General features: G+C 46.3%; 1 protein-coding gene across 1 annotated transcript in view; it reads left to right on the forward strand.

Annotated features, from left to right (window-relative positions):
* The window catches only part of LOC114359502 (hemocytin-like), a 34,728-nt gene that overhangs the window by 7,709 nt on the left and 13,586 nt on the right, over positions 1-13,433 (forward strand). The window contains exons 10-24 of the mRNA XM_028313927.1: positions 861-1,078; positions 1,701-1,892; positions 2,416-2,543; positions 2,752-2,868; positions 3,263-3,382; positions 5,535-5,684; positions 6,499-6,660; positions 7,256-7,422; positions 9,763-9,892; positions 10,014-10,100; positions 10,585-10,747; positions 11,224-11,331; positions 11,648-11,866; positions 12,511-12,608; positions 13,048-13,251. Of these exons, the coding sequence (XP_028169728.1) occupies positions 861-1,078; positions 1,701-1,892; positions 2,416-2,543; positions 2,752-2,868; positions 3,263-3,382; positions 5,535-5,684; positions 6,499-6,660; positions 7,256-7,422; positions 9,763-9,892; positions 10,014-10,100; positions 10,585-10,747; positions 11,224-11,331; positions 11,648-11,866; positions 12,511-12,608; positions 13,048-13,251 (2,263 nt within the window). The remainder of the gene's footprint in view (positions 1-860; positions 1,079-1,700; positions 1,893-2,415; positions 2,544-2,751; positions 2,869-3,262; positions 3,383-5,534; positions 5,685-6,498; positions 6,661-7,255; positions 7,423-9,762; positions 9,893-10,013; positions 10,101-10,584; positions 10,748-11,223; positions 11,332-11,647; positions 11,867-12,510; positions 12,609-13,047; positions 13,252-13,433) is intronic.

Consider the following 13,433-nt stretch of genomic DNA (forward strand, 5'->3'; position numbering starts at 1 on the left):
GTTGACCGATTTCTTTCTAAGCAGCTTTTGCAGTTACCTCTAAGTTTAGTTAAAGCTTGCTGGGTACTTCTCAGATATTTTGCATCGAACCGTAATTACCTTAGTGCTTCGCCAATGAGAACCACCCACAAACGAGTCTGAGCAAGGCCTTATTGCTTATTCTGTTTCCCAGCTGCGGAATTCCCGTTAGCCATTTGCTAAAACTCGTTCCATTTCCAGCCGCGGAGTGCCCGCCACCGCTGGTCCACTTCGACTGCTACCGCAAGCGCTGCGAGCCCTCGTGCCCGACGCAAGGTGTAGCTCGGACCGACTGCCCGGCGGAGGACGGCCAGTGCTTCCCGGGCTGCTACTGCCCGCCCGGCACCTACCGCCGGGGCCAGCGCTGCCTGGCNTTATATTTAATGTTGTGTGACTTGGCCGTTGAACAATCTTTATACATACATAAGTATTATTGAAATACGCAGCTTTATTAAGCTTACAATTGACTGGTTATTGCATCAACGTTTTCCAAGTGCAATTTATTTTCCATCGTCAATGTGTAGCGGATTTGGCGACAGATTGGTGCAATGGTGTCATGGAGCATCTGGTTTGGTACCCTTCAACGGCCAAGTCACACAACATTAAATATAATAATAAAGAAATCGCAGTAAGGAACCATAGACTTGGCACGACTTTGTCTAGATTTCATTACTTTTTAGAGATAAACAGGCAGCTCCATCGAGACTTGGCTAATTTTTTACAGAATGATTTTGGTAGGATTCCTTTTTTTCTTCAGAAGATAAGACTGCCTTCCGATGTGCTTCCGATCACATTTTCCTGTATTTCCATCCAGCTCTAACTGCAAAATATCTTTACCACAGCCAAGAACCGCTCGCGAAGTGCGGTAAAGTTCTCAGCTTAGACAAATGGCGCAACATCTGCTTGGAGAAGATCTGCAAGTGCACCGACCTCATAGTGAACGGCACCAAGAAGACCGAGGAAGAATGCCGCTGCCTGCTCGTGGAGAAACTCGTGGCTGAATGCCTCGCGGCCGATAAGGATGTCGATATATCCGAGTGGAGAATGAAGCTGAATTGCCGTGAGTCACTTTACATTTGGTTTCATATTTGTCTATCGTTTAAAGATAATGTTTTCTAGTTTCTTTAGTTTGGTATAAAGAGGAAAGTTCTGCATCCAATAGTTTTCAGGAGACAAAGATGATTCCTCCTTTGTTGTCTTAAAATATTATGATGTAGTTGACAAACTAACTCACATGAATCACTATAGGTATATGATCCATAGAATGTTGTCTTTATTTACTTGCGTACATTGTTTACTTTATTTGATGTTAATCCTAGTAACTCTGTTATATTTTACCGAATTTCTTTCTGTGAAGCTTGTGTAGTTATCTCGAAGTTTACTTAAAGCATTTGGCTGTAACTTATTTCTTTTCGCAGCCGCGGAATGCCCACTAGCCTTCGGCTAGAACCCACAAATCTCGCACAATGGGCTAATTACTATTGATTAGCCTCTGCTAAATAAGGTTTTCGATTGCCCTGCAAAACTAACTACAACCCATTCGAACTAACTGCGCAGCTCGCTGGATTGCGACTCTCTCTTGCACTCACCCGCAAACCGTCCCGCGTTTGCCCCGTTCCGAACCAGAGCGTTGATGGTCAGTTAACTCGAACGGGTTGTTGACTAACTTGTTCCGTTTCCAGCTGCGGAATGTCCGCCACCGCTGGTCCACTTCGACTGCTACCGCAAGCGCTGCGAGCCCTCGTGCCCGACACAAGGTGTAGCTCAGACGGACTGCCCGGCGGAGGACGGCCAGTGCTTCCCGGGCTGCTACTGCCCGCCCGGCACCTACCGCCGGGGCCAGCAGTGCCTGGCGCCCGACTCCTGCCTCGACTGTAAGGGCCTACGCTAAGTGCCCCCGCAGACTACAGACTTTCATACATCACCATACTGATTAACAGTAGCCCGACCCAACTATCGGCCTACTAAAAGTCGGTGGTCTGCGCCTAGGCTAAGGGCCTACGCTAAAACTTGCGCAGGTGCTCGGAGCGGATGCCCTCTCCGGTCGTCCGACGTGGGTCAGCGCTCAACGATGGGCACCTGCTGCGTGCGCCCGCTTATTCATGCACGCCCATCCCCCGTTCTACGTGTGGAAACTTGAAACAGTAGGAGTACGCACGACAGAATATGTGCACTGTGTAAAATGTGTCCTTCAGCATCCCTCGCACACATTCTTCGCAACACATGCCTGGTAATACATACCTCGCAACACGTCCTTTTCAATACATTACTCGCAACACATTTCTCCCAATACATCCCTGGTAACACAAATCTCGCAAGACATTCCTCGCAACACTATAGGGATGTGTTGCGAGGACACATAACAGTAACTTCAAACACTTATTATTACCATCGCAGGCGCATGCAAAGGCGTGGGCACTCCTGCCGGGTACACGACGTTCGAGGGAGACAGCTTCCCATTCCTCGGGAACTGCACTTACTTGGCTTCTCGGGACAGGAATGAGACTGGACAGCATAAATACGAGGTAATATATCAAGAGCGTGTTGCTTTTGTTCAATAAAGTCGGTAGTTCGATACTTGAACCATTTAATATTCCGCGCAGCGACAGGTGTAGAATCCGCTCTTCACTCTTGGATCTCTATTCTGCCAGTCCCATGCTGGCACTGTCGGTTTATTTTACCTTTACCTTGATACTAAAATGACCAATCACTTGACATTAATATATTTTATAGGTGTACGCAACAAATGGGCCATGCGAAGACAACGCAAACGTCACCTGCACCAAAACGATTCATGTGATCTACGAGAAGAACGTCATCCATATTAGCAAAGATGCTGCCAGCAAGAAGGTTAGTTAGTAGATATATGCCCGTTTTCACCATAAATACCTTATTTTTAAGTGACCCCTAAAGTAACACATAAAAGGAATTTTGTTTTCATAGGGGTCGAAAACGGGCAATAGACTACTTGCCAAGATTAAAATAAATTGGTCTAGTTATTTCAAATATGTAATTACATACATTAAGTTTATTTTTATACTGACCACTTATGAGATGATCAATGGCTTTATTACATTTTAGAGCATCATGGAACAATGACATGTTTATTTTCAGGATACCTTTTTTGAGATTCTGGTTAAGTTCGACTTGACTTGAAGATGGTATTTTGTTTATGTTATCTACTTCCTTATTTAGTGTATGTGACATTAGTTTAAAAAATACATAAAAATCAATACTGTCACAGTTGGCGACAACAATCGGCAACGAGCTGGTGTTCAAGTACCCCGTGAAGAAGGACTGGGTCACCATCAGCCAGCTCAACGGGAGAGACGTCATGGTAATGCTGACCGACGCTCATGTTGAGGTATGTAATATTAGCTATAAGAAATCGATGAGGTAGACACTCGCAAACAAGAACCATGATTACAAGCCTGGCAAGGATATCTAACGATACTTCGCTATCTTGACGTTTGGATCTGAGACGTGGTCGCTTACTATGGGCCTCATAAGAAGGCNGCATCCCTCGCACACATTCTTCGCAACACATGCCTGGTAATACATACCTCGCAACACGTCCTTTTCAATACATTACTCGCAACACATTTCTCCCAATACATCCCTGGTAACACAAATCTCGCAAGACATTCCTCGCAACACTATAGGGATGTGTTGCGAGGACACATAACAGTAACTTCAAACACTTATTATTACCATCGCAGGCGCATGCAAAGGCGTGGGCACTCCAGCCGGATACACGACGTTTGAGGGAGACAGCTTCCCGTTCCTCGGGAACTGCACCTATCTCGCTTCCCGGGACAGGAATGAGACCGGACAGCATAAATACGAGGTACTGTAATCAAGGGCGTATTGTGTATGCATTTCCGTTGTCCCCAGGATTTTTATCCCCAAGATGGGGACAAAAGGAATTAAATAAAATAAAAAAAATTCTTTCCCGTTGTCCACATTATAAATGGGGGTAACAGGGAGTAATTTTAATTATTTTATTTACCTAATTACCTTTGTCCCCATCATGGGGACATCAATCAAGGAGACAACGGGAATACTGGGTATTGACTATTGTGTATGTTTGCTTTTGCTAAATAAAGTCGGCAGTTTGGTACTTGAATCTCAAATTTCTGCGCGGCGACAGGTGTAAAATCCGCTTTTCGCTTTCGGATCTTGATTCGTCTAGCCGACACTATTGAACTATTATTGTCTTTTCTTTGATGCTAAAATTACCAATCACTTGACATCAATATATTTTTATAGGTGTATGCAACAAACGGCCCGTGCGAAGACAACGCTAACGTCACCTGCACTAAAACGATTCATGTGATCTACGAGAAGAACGTCATCCATATTAGCAAAGATGCTGCCAGCAAGAAGGTTAGTCGATATTTAAGATTGATCTCTAAATATACTTCTTCTTTCTAGAATATCTCTCTTTTATAATGCAAACAGCTAGGGACTGAAATTCGCTGCCTTCTGCTGTCTTTGATGAACACTATAATAATCCCTTTTCAAGGCGAGAGTGAATAGGCACTTACAGGGCAGATATGTACCATCCTAGATACATCTCACTTAACATCAGGTACGATTGCGGTCAAATACCGGCATTGTCATGTATAAAAAAAAACATTACTTCATTTGTTATTTTTTGGGATGAAATTGTCCTATTAAGTTTTTGGTCGTAGGGTTTGTAACCTTTTCTGGGGAACTAATCAAGCTAGACTTGACTCTGCGATGGTTTTCCCTTCCTTATTTTAGTGTGTGTGAACTATTAAGTTCGAAGTATTTACTTTAGTACATAACAAAATAACCAATGGTGTCCAACAGTTGGCGACAACAATCGACAACGAGCTTGTGTTCAAGTACCCCGTGAAGAAGGACTGGGTCACCATCAGCCAGCTCAACGGGCGGGATGTCATGGTGATGCTGACGGAAGCTCATGTTGAGGTATGTAATATTAGCTATAAGAAATTGATGAGATACAAAGCTGGCAAGAATATCTAACGACACTTCGTCATCTCGATTGGCTAACTACTTATTTGAAAAAGTCTATTTTTTCATGGTCACTGACATTATGGAAAACCTTGGGGAAGCCTTTATCCAGCAGTGGACGTCATTTGGCTGAAACGACGACGACGACGGTCACTGACAGAATAATTTATTATTGACGGGTTTGCTGCCATGTACCTTAATTTCTAGTCTCCAATATTTCGGTACTGTTGCAGGCGACACAGCTAGATAGTAGCAATCCCATCAATAATAATTATTCAGGCTAAAAGTCTTAAATGAGTTGTACCTTAGAATTAATATGCTCTTGTCCGCGACTTCATAATATGCTTAAATTTCGAAAAAAGTTTTGTTTAACTGCAACGAGGAAGCTCCTGGCCTGCATCTTTATCTGATGAAAAGTGTGGATCAAGTCTGCTTTTACCTAACATTTCATTAAAATCAGTATTTTGTGCTTTTGTATGATGTGTTGTAACTTGTGTCGTGTAATATGTTGTCAGGTCACAGTGCTGGCGTCGAAGATGGAGCTATCAGTTCGCGTGCCAACATTCTTATACAGCAACCGCACCGAGGGCCTGTGCGGCGTATGCGCAGGCTCACACGAACACCTCATCACTAGCAACGGGACTGATACTGATGATTTTGAGGAGGTCAGTCACTAAACTACGACCTTATGTAGCTAGTGATATGTGTTATTTTGGCATGTCAACGTTCCTATACAGCAACCGCACCGAGGGCCTGTGCGGCGTGTGCGCCGGCTCTCATGAACACCTCATCACCAGCAACGGGACTGATACTGATGACTTTGAGGAGGTCAGTCACTAAACTACGACCTTATGTAGTTGTAATAGATGCTATTTTTGCATGCCAACGTTCTTATACAGCAACCGCATCAAGGGCCTGTGCGACGTGTGCGCAGGCTCACACGAACACCTCGTCATCAGCAACGGAACTGATACTGATGACTTTGAGGACTCCTCAAAGTCACTCGCACACTCACTGCGGCCGCCTGTTGCACAATCGCGACACACGAGCGATAAGTATATAGCTTGGGGTCATTGAACGAAATTCTATCTGCACGGCGACCGGACTTTAACAACGGAACTGATACCAAACGACTTTGAGGAGTTCAGACATTAGTAAAATCGCACCTATTACGATTGCATAAGATTCTTGTAAACGGACAAATATCAGATTGTAAATGTTTGTGGCAATTTCACATCTATTACAACTGCATATTATGATACACACAGTACTTATAATGCGAATTGCTACGACCTACGGGACTGCGGCGCTTGGGTTTCTGTCCGCGCCGATAAACCGGTACTCGGGTCGACCTCATGACCGTTCACTTGCCGGGCGAATGCTCTTCAATCTGAGCTATTTAGACTTTACATAATTTGAGAAGCGACTCTAAACGCTAAGAAGTTTTAAAAACAATATTTTCTCTTTTATTTTCTTTAGTATGGCAAGAGCTGGCAAGCTACCCCATCAGCTCTGACTACCCTGGAGATCCCGCCGGAACAACAGCAGTGCGATCAGCCACCGCCACCGCCGCCCTGCACGCCGCCGCCGGCCGAGGAGAACCCTTGCTATAATCTCTACAACCCGGAGGTCTTCGGAGCCGTGAGTACAAACAACACCATCAAATATCTTTATAGTGAGAAATATCACCAGTATGGTAAGAGCTGGCAAGCTACCCCATCACCACTAGCTGTCCGAATAACCGAATCTACCATATGGCTTTTTGGGCTTCAGCCCAGGACCCCGTGGATTCAAGGGCTAAGTCAAGTCAAATATTTTACTGTCTCATTTTTTCAATACTTTGAGTAATTAGGTAAGTAAGTAGTACTAGCCCAGGGCCCCCTAAACTCACGGTCCGACCCAGTTTTAAGGTGGACGGTGGACGGTGGTGGTCGTATACCTCATACGGGTAGCACAGAGGCGCTAAATGCAGGTCGCTATCAACCGGCCAATCTGGAAATCATTGGGTTAAGCCTATGTTCTCCAGCCGCTTCAGCACTGATCGGTTGGCACCACTGTTTTTTGCCACAAGCGAGTGACGGTACCTTACTCGTAAGTGGTGTCAACTGGTGAGCGCAATCAAGGAAACCCATATTTAAACAAAACAGTTATCACTTCTAATTTTCTCAACTGATCCGTGTGAGGTCTTTCACTAGTATTTTGTTACGAGTACTTTAAATAATCGTTATCGTTCCAGTGCCATGCCCTAGTGGACCCTCAGTCCTACGTGGAGTCGTGCGTAGAAGAACAGTGCTCCATGAACAACAGCGACGTGTGCGCGACTCTAGCACGATACGCGGACGCGTGCCGGCAGCAGGGCGTCTGCTTGACTTGGCGTTCTGCAGCCCTGTGTCCCTACCCTTGGTGAGTGATAATGTTCCTGCAATGCCACTCCCTAGTGGTCCAGTCCTATGTAGAGTCCTGCGTGGAAGAACAGTGCTCCATGAACAACAGCGACGTGTGCGCGACTCTAGCACGATACGCTGACGCGTGCCGGCAGCAGGGCGTCTGCTTGACTTGGCGCTCCGCAGCCCTGTGTCCTTACACTTGGTGAGTGATAATGTTCCTGCAATGTCGCCCCCTAATGACTCAGTCCTATGTGGAGTCTTGTGTGGAAGACCAGTGCTGCATGAATAACAGTGACGTGTGCGCGACTCTAGCACGATACGCTGACGCGTGCCGACAGCAAGGCGTCTGCTTGACTTGGCGTTCCGCAGCCCTGTGTCCCTACCCTTGGTGAGTGATAATGTTCCTGCAATGCCGCCCCCTAGTGGCTTAGTCCTACGTGGAGTCGTTCGTAGAGGAACAGTGCTCCATGAACAACAGCGACGTGTGCGCGACTCTAGCACGATACGCGGACGCGTGCCGGCAGCAGGGCGTCTGCTTGACTTAGCGTTCTGCAGCCCTGTGTCCCTACACTTGGTGAGTGATAATGTTCCTGCAATGCCGCCCCCTATCGGGACTATTCCCACCTCTCGTTCCCACCACTGCAACTCCTGTGTAGCCAGGATCTACAGCTTGACCGCCACAAATGCCGCCCCCTAGTTGTCCAGTCCTATGTGGAGTCGTGCGTAGAAGAACAGTGCTCCATGAACAACAGCGACGTGTGCGCGACTCTAGCACGATACGCGGACGCGTGCCGGCAGCAGGGTGTCTGCTTGACTTGGCGCTCCGCCAGCCTGTGTCCCTACCCTTGGTGAGTGATAATGTTCCTGCAATGTCGCCTCCTAGTGGTCCAGTCCTATGTGGAGTCTTGTATGGGAGAACAGTGTTCCATGAACAACAGCGACGTGTGCGCGACACTAGCACGATACGCGGACGCGTGCCGGCAGCAGGGCGTCTGCTTGACTTGGCGTTCTGCAGCCTTGTGTCCCTACCCTTGGTGAGTGATAATGTTCCTGCAATGTCGNGCCCGAGGAGAACCCTTGCTATAATCTCTACAACCCGGAGGTCTTCGGAGCCGTGAGTACAACACCATCAAATATCTTTATAGTGAGACATATTACTGGTAATGATAACTTCACTTTATGAGATCATCAGAGAGATGAGGAGATCCGGAAACAAACAGTCGCTAACATAGAATAGCCCAATGAAATAGCAAGCTGAATGGGCAAGGCACATAGCAAGTAGAACTGACTGCCGATGAGGTTTCTAGAGTGGAAACCATGGAACCGGCCAATCTCGAAAAGGTAGTCCTTGTTCGCTAACTGGATGACGGCCTTAGCCACAAGCAACACAGGACCTTACGTTCGTCTGTGGTGCCGACCGATAAGTGCAATTGAAGACCACACGGGAAAAACAAAGAATTTCAAAAAACTACAATTAAGAGAAAAACAGTTTTAAAGGTAGTTTGAAAATCTATATTTCTTTTATTTTAGACTCTTTTATGTGAGATATTGAAACAACTTATTACTGTGTTAACATATCNGGAAGAACAGTGCTCCATGAATAACAACGACGTGTGCGCGACACTAGCACGATACGCGGACGCGTGCCGGCAGCAAGGCGTCTGCTTGACTTGGCGCTCCGCCAGCCTGTGTCCCTACCCTTGGTGAGTGATAATGTTCCTGCAATGTCGCCCCCTAATGACTCAGTCCTATGTGGAGTCATGCGTGGAGGAACAGTGCTCCATGAATAGCAGTGACTTGACGCTCCGCCAGCCTGTGTCCCTACACTTGGTGAGTGATAATGTTCCTGCAATGTTTCCCCTGTTGTGGGACTCTCTCCGCGAGAAAACCCGGACTTTCCTACCAAATCCCGACGGTCTTCTCGTGGCCCTGGTGAAACAGGACCCTCGGTTCGCCAAAGCGGGTTACGATCTGTTCTAGATAGGCCCGGGCAAATGTCCTGACAGCCTTTCATTGCCCACTTAAATTGTGGGTTATGGGTTACGCGACAGGCCCACGGAGTTAACGAGACCTGTCGCGCGTTGGGTTTTTGTCCGCACCGTTAAACCGTTACCTATTTTATTTTATTTTTCTTTATTCAGAAAACTACAGCTCTCTCAAAACTGGGAAGCTTTCCCCTATCCGCAACTTGAGAACGCATCTGAAAGCAGACCCAAAACTGCACACGGAGCAGTATCGCCCCCCTTAGTAAATTCCGTTCGTACGAGCATTGATGATTGGAGGAGGATTCCTTGATTAAAATGGACCCTATAGCTATGATACTTAAGATACAAACTACAAAACACCTCATTCACAGCGAGAAGCCGCTGGTATACCGGGCGTGCGTGGACTGCGAGCGCACGTGCGACAACCACGACAACCTCGAGAAGCATCCCGACAAGTGTACTAATAAGCCTGTGGAAGGCTGCTTCTGCCCCGAAGGGAAGGTCAGTAGTACAAAGGAATAGTGAAAATGATGGGACTGCATTACTCTATTTTCTGATTTTTTAATCTAAATGGAAGAGAAATGATTATAAGTTTTCAAACTGTTTTCCCTTTCTTATGTAGGTGCGAGTGAATAACACGTGTATCGAGCCAACCAAATGCTTCCCGTGCGACGTGGATAAAGAACACTATGCTGGAGACGAGTGGCAGGTAAGCGACCAAAAAACGTTTTTTTTTTTTTAATTTTATTTCCAAATCCAAAAATAGGTGTTAACTACCCTATTCATTACGCCCGCTATTTTCACTTGATTTGTAACTTTGTGTAGGATTACAGGTGTCAGTCAACTTGGCAATTTTTCCCAGCTATACTGTATGCACTGTTTTCCATATTATTAAGAGTCCTTCGACTATCTGCATTGTTTTTCACATTAGGTATCCTTCTACCGTCTTGCTAATACGACCCACAAGGTCTTGTTACTCAAGCTGATGAATTTAAATAAAAATAGTTTAAATTTAGCAGACTCAGTTTTATTACTTTTATTGCAGAGATTACCACAGACAGTAAGATGGCGACATAGAGTGATTTGACTATTAACTAGAGACGTAACTACATACTAGTGTAGATCTGCTGAATCGGTAAATAGGGTTCAATATCAATATGTAAATACAACACAAGCTATATTATGTTTCCCAGGAGGACGCGTGCAAGAAGTGCACGTGCAGCAAGTTACCGGGCGAGGCGCGCGCGCACGTGGCGTGCACCACGCAGGCCTGCAGCGCGCCCGTGTGCGCGCAGGGCGAGGACATGCTCGCCAAACCCAAACCACCAGGCGCTTGCTGCGACCAGTACATGTGCGGTACGATACTACCAGTCTTAAGTGTTTTATGTATACTAAAGCCTGGTCCGTGAGCACGTAGAATTTTGTCCAATGACCCCAAGCTACCCATCCTTATCGCTCGCGCGTAATTATATTGCTGCGCGGATGACACCCAATCCGCGCCCGCCGCGGGCACCCGCGTGCAATTCCTATACTAATTTTCGGTATTAACCGCGAGCGGGCATCGTTTTAGCAGAGATCGTCACTGCAGGATTACGCAACTCTCCTTTTATTTTCAAAATCATAGTACTTGACAATAATCCAAAGATTGACAACGCAACAAAGTCCTGCTGTCTTCTTGAGGTCTTACGGTCTACGGAAAGTATTCTTGCATCCTGGTGACGGGTCGGCACTACCTACCACGAGTACAGCTTGCATCATCAAGCTTTCTGAACCAAAACATTATTTCTACGTTGAGCCGCTTCTGTTCTGAATGGTCCTAATTACTGTTACAGTTCCAAAACCGCGAGCGGAATGCGAGGAGCCAAAGAAGATGGAGTGTGGCTTCGGGCAGGTGCTCAAGCAGAAAACCACCGCCAACGGCTGCAAAGAGTTCGCTTGTGGTAAGCCATTTGTGTTTCCCGTATGACGTGAACAAAAACCGAGTGCTCCTGTTTATCGTGATTCTCTTGCGTTAAAAATAATAATATCTTCAAGTCATATCGGCCTAAATGACGTATGTATTGTTTGAAAAAATCGTTTTAGCCTAATTTGAATAATTGAAATCTTTTCTCTTGTTATAAGTAACACGAGCGTAAAATGGTACTTCTTTACTGACAGAATGTGCATAAGTTTTACCGTTTTACATTGCCAAATAAAACAATTAGCCAGTTAAAATAATGATGTTGATGAAGGATTGGTTACCATTGTTACTTTCAGAATGTAAACCAGCCAGCGAATGCGAACACATCCCAACTGACGAAGAAGTGGACTTCTTAGAGCCGGGGCTCGAGCGCGTCATAGACAACAGCGGCTGCTGTCCCAAGGTCAACATGGTCTGCCGCAAGGAGGCCTGTCCCAAGAAGCCGGACTGTCCCAAGTTCCAGAACCTAGTCGAGTACAATGTAACCGGGAAGTGTTGCCAGAAATATGAGTGCGGTAAGTTTAACTTCATAGACAACAGCGGCTGCTGTCCCAATGTCAACATGGTCTGCCGCAAGGAGGCCTGTCCCAAGAAGCCGGACTGTCCCAAGTTCCAGAACCTAGTGGAATACAATCTAACCGGGAAGTGTTGCCAGAAATATGAGTGCGGTAAGTTTAACTTCATCGACAACAGCGGCTGCTGTCCCAAGGTCAACATGGTCTGCCGCAAGGAGGCCTGTCCCAAGAAGCCGGACTGTCCCAAGTTCCAGAATCTGGTGGAATACATTAATACAATATAACCGGAAAGTGTTGCCAGAAATATGAGAGTGCGGTAAGTATATTACACTAGAGAGCATTAAAAGTGACTTAGATGAAATAATTGCTTGTTTGTGGTAACGATGGGCAACTACGGAACCCTATACTGTGCGTGCCACGACACGCAATTGTATAAATTACATAAATTGTATTGCCTAAATTACGAAGTCCAGTGGGTTCACTACAATAGTCCAGCGGTCGACGGGACTCCAACTACCGACTCACGAATCGGCAGTGCAACACTGATATTGTTAAGCTATTTTCATCTCGTTTTCCAGCTAAGTGACTCCACTCCAGCATGTTTCATTGTATTCCATAATGTCATAATGAACGAATCTTTTCAGAACCACCCAAGGACAAATGCGTGGTGACACTGGAATGGGAAGCGGCGCCGCGCGGAGGAGAGAAGGCAAGAGCGGAGCCCGAAGAAGTACTCAAAGATGTAAGTATTGGTGGCTTTTATTTACTTGCATAACTCGCTTGTGATGGTTTCAATATAACATGTCTTTAACTTTATCTTCATTTTGAGGTTTCAATATCATTTCAAGCTGCAAATAGTTTTTCTCAAACGTGATTCGAAGATGGGAACGTGATAGCCAAAGGCAAATCTAAACATCTTTTTTCATTAATTTGAAACAAAATAAATGCTAATACCCAAAAATGCTGGATAATTGTATAGATACGGTAAAATCCTAGACAGCATCCCACTTAACGCCAGGTGCGATTGTGGTCAAATACCTGTCTTGTTATGCATAAAAAAAATGGAATTGTAATTTGTATTCATACCATACTTAATCACAAAAAATTACCTACATAACTCCAACTTTTGTCAACCCTTACTCATGTGATATGCAATAAATAATTAAAATTCTAACTTCTAGATCGACGAGGCATGGTTGGACGGCCCGTGCCGTAGGTGTCGCTGCGAACGCTCCTCGCTCGGGGCTTCGGCGCAGTGCTCTGTGACGGAGTGCCCGGCGTCCCTAGCAGCGAGCCAGTTCGTGCTGGAGCCCCGCCCAGTGCCCTTCGCTTGCTGCCCGGCGCTGGTGCACGTCGCGTGTAGGGACGGGGAGAATGTGTACCGGGTGAGTTGTAGTTCCTTATACAGCTACTGGTGTCGCTGCTCGCTCGGGGCTTCGGCGCAGTGCTCCGTGACGGAGTGCCCGGCGTCCCTAGCAGCGAGCCAGTTCGTGCTGGAGCCCCGCCCAGTGCCCTTCGCTTGCTGCCCGGCGCTGGTGCACGTCGCGTGTAGGGACGGGGAGAATGT

This window comes from Ostrinia furnacalis, unplaced genomic scaffold (genome assembly GCF_004193835.3).
Source record: "Ostrinia furnacalis isolate ACB-3 unplaced genomic scaffold, ASM419383v2 OfSCF4439, whole genome shotgun sequence".
Classification (NCBI taxonomy): Eukaryota; Metazoa; Arthropoda; class Insecta; order Lepidoptera; family Crambidae; genus Ostrinia; species Ostrinia furnacalis.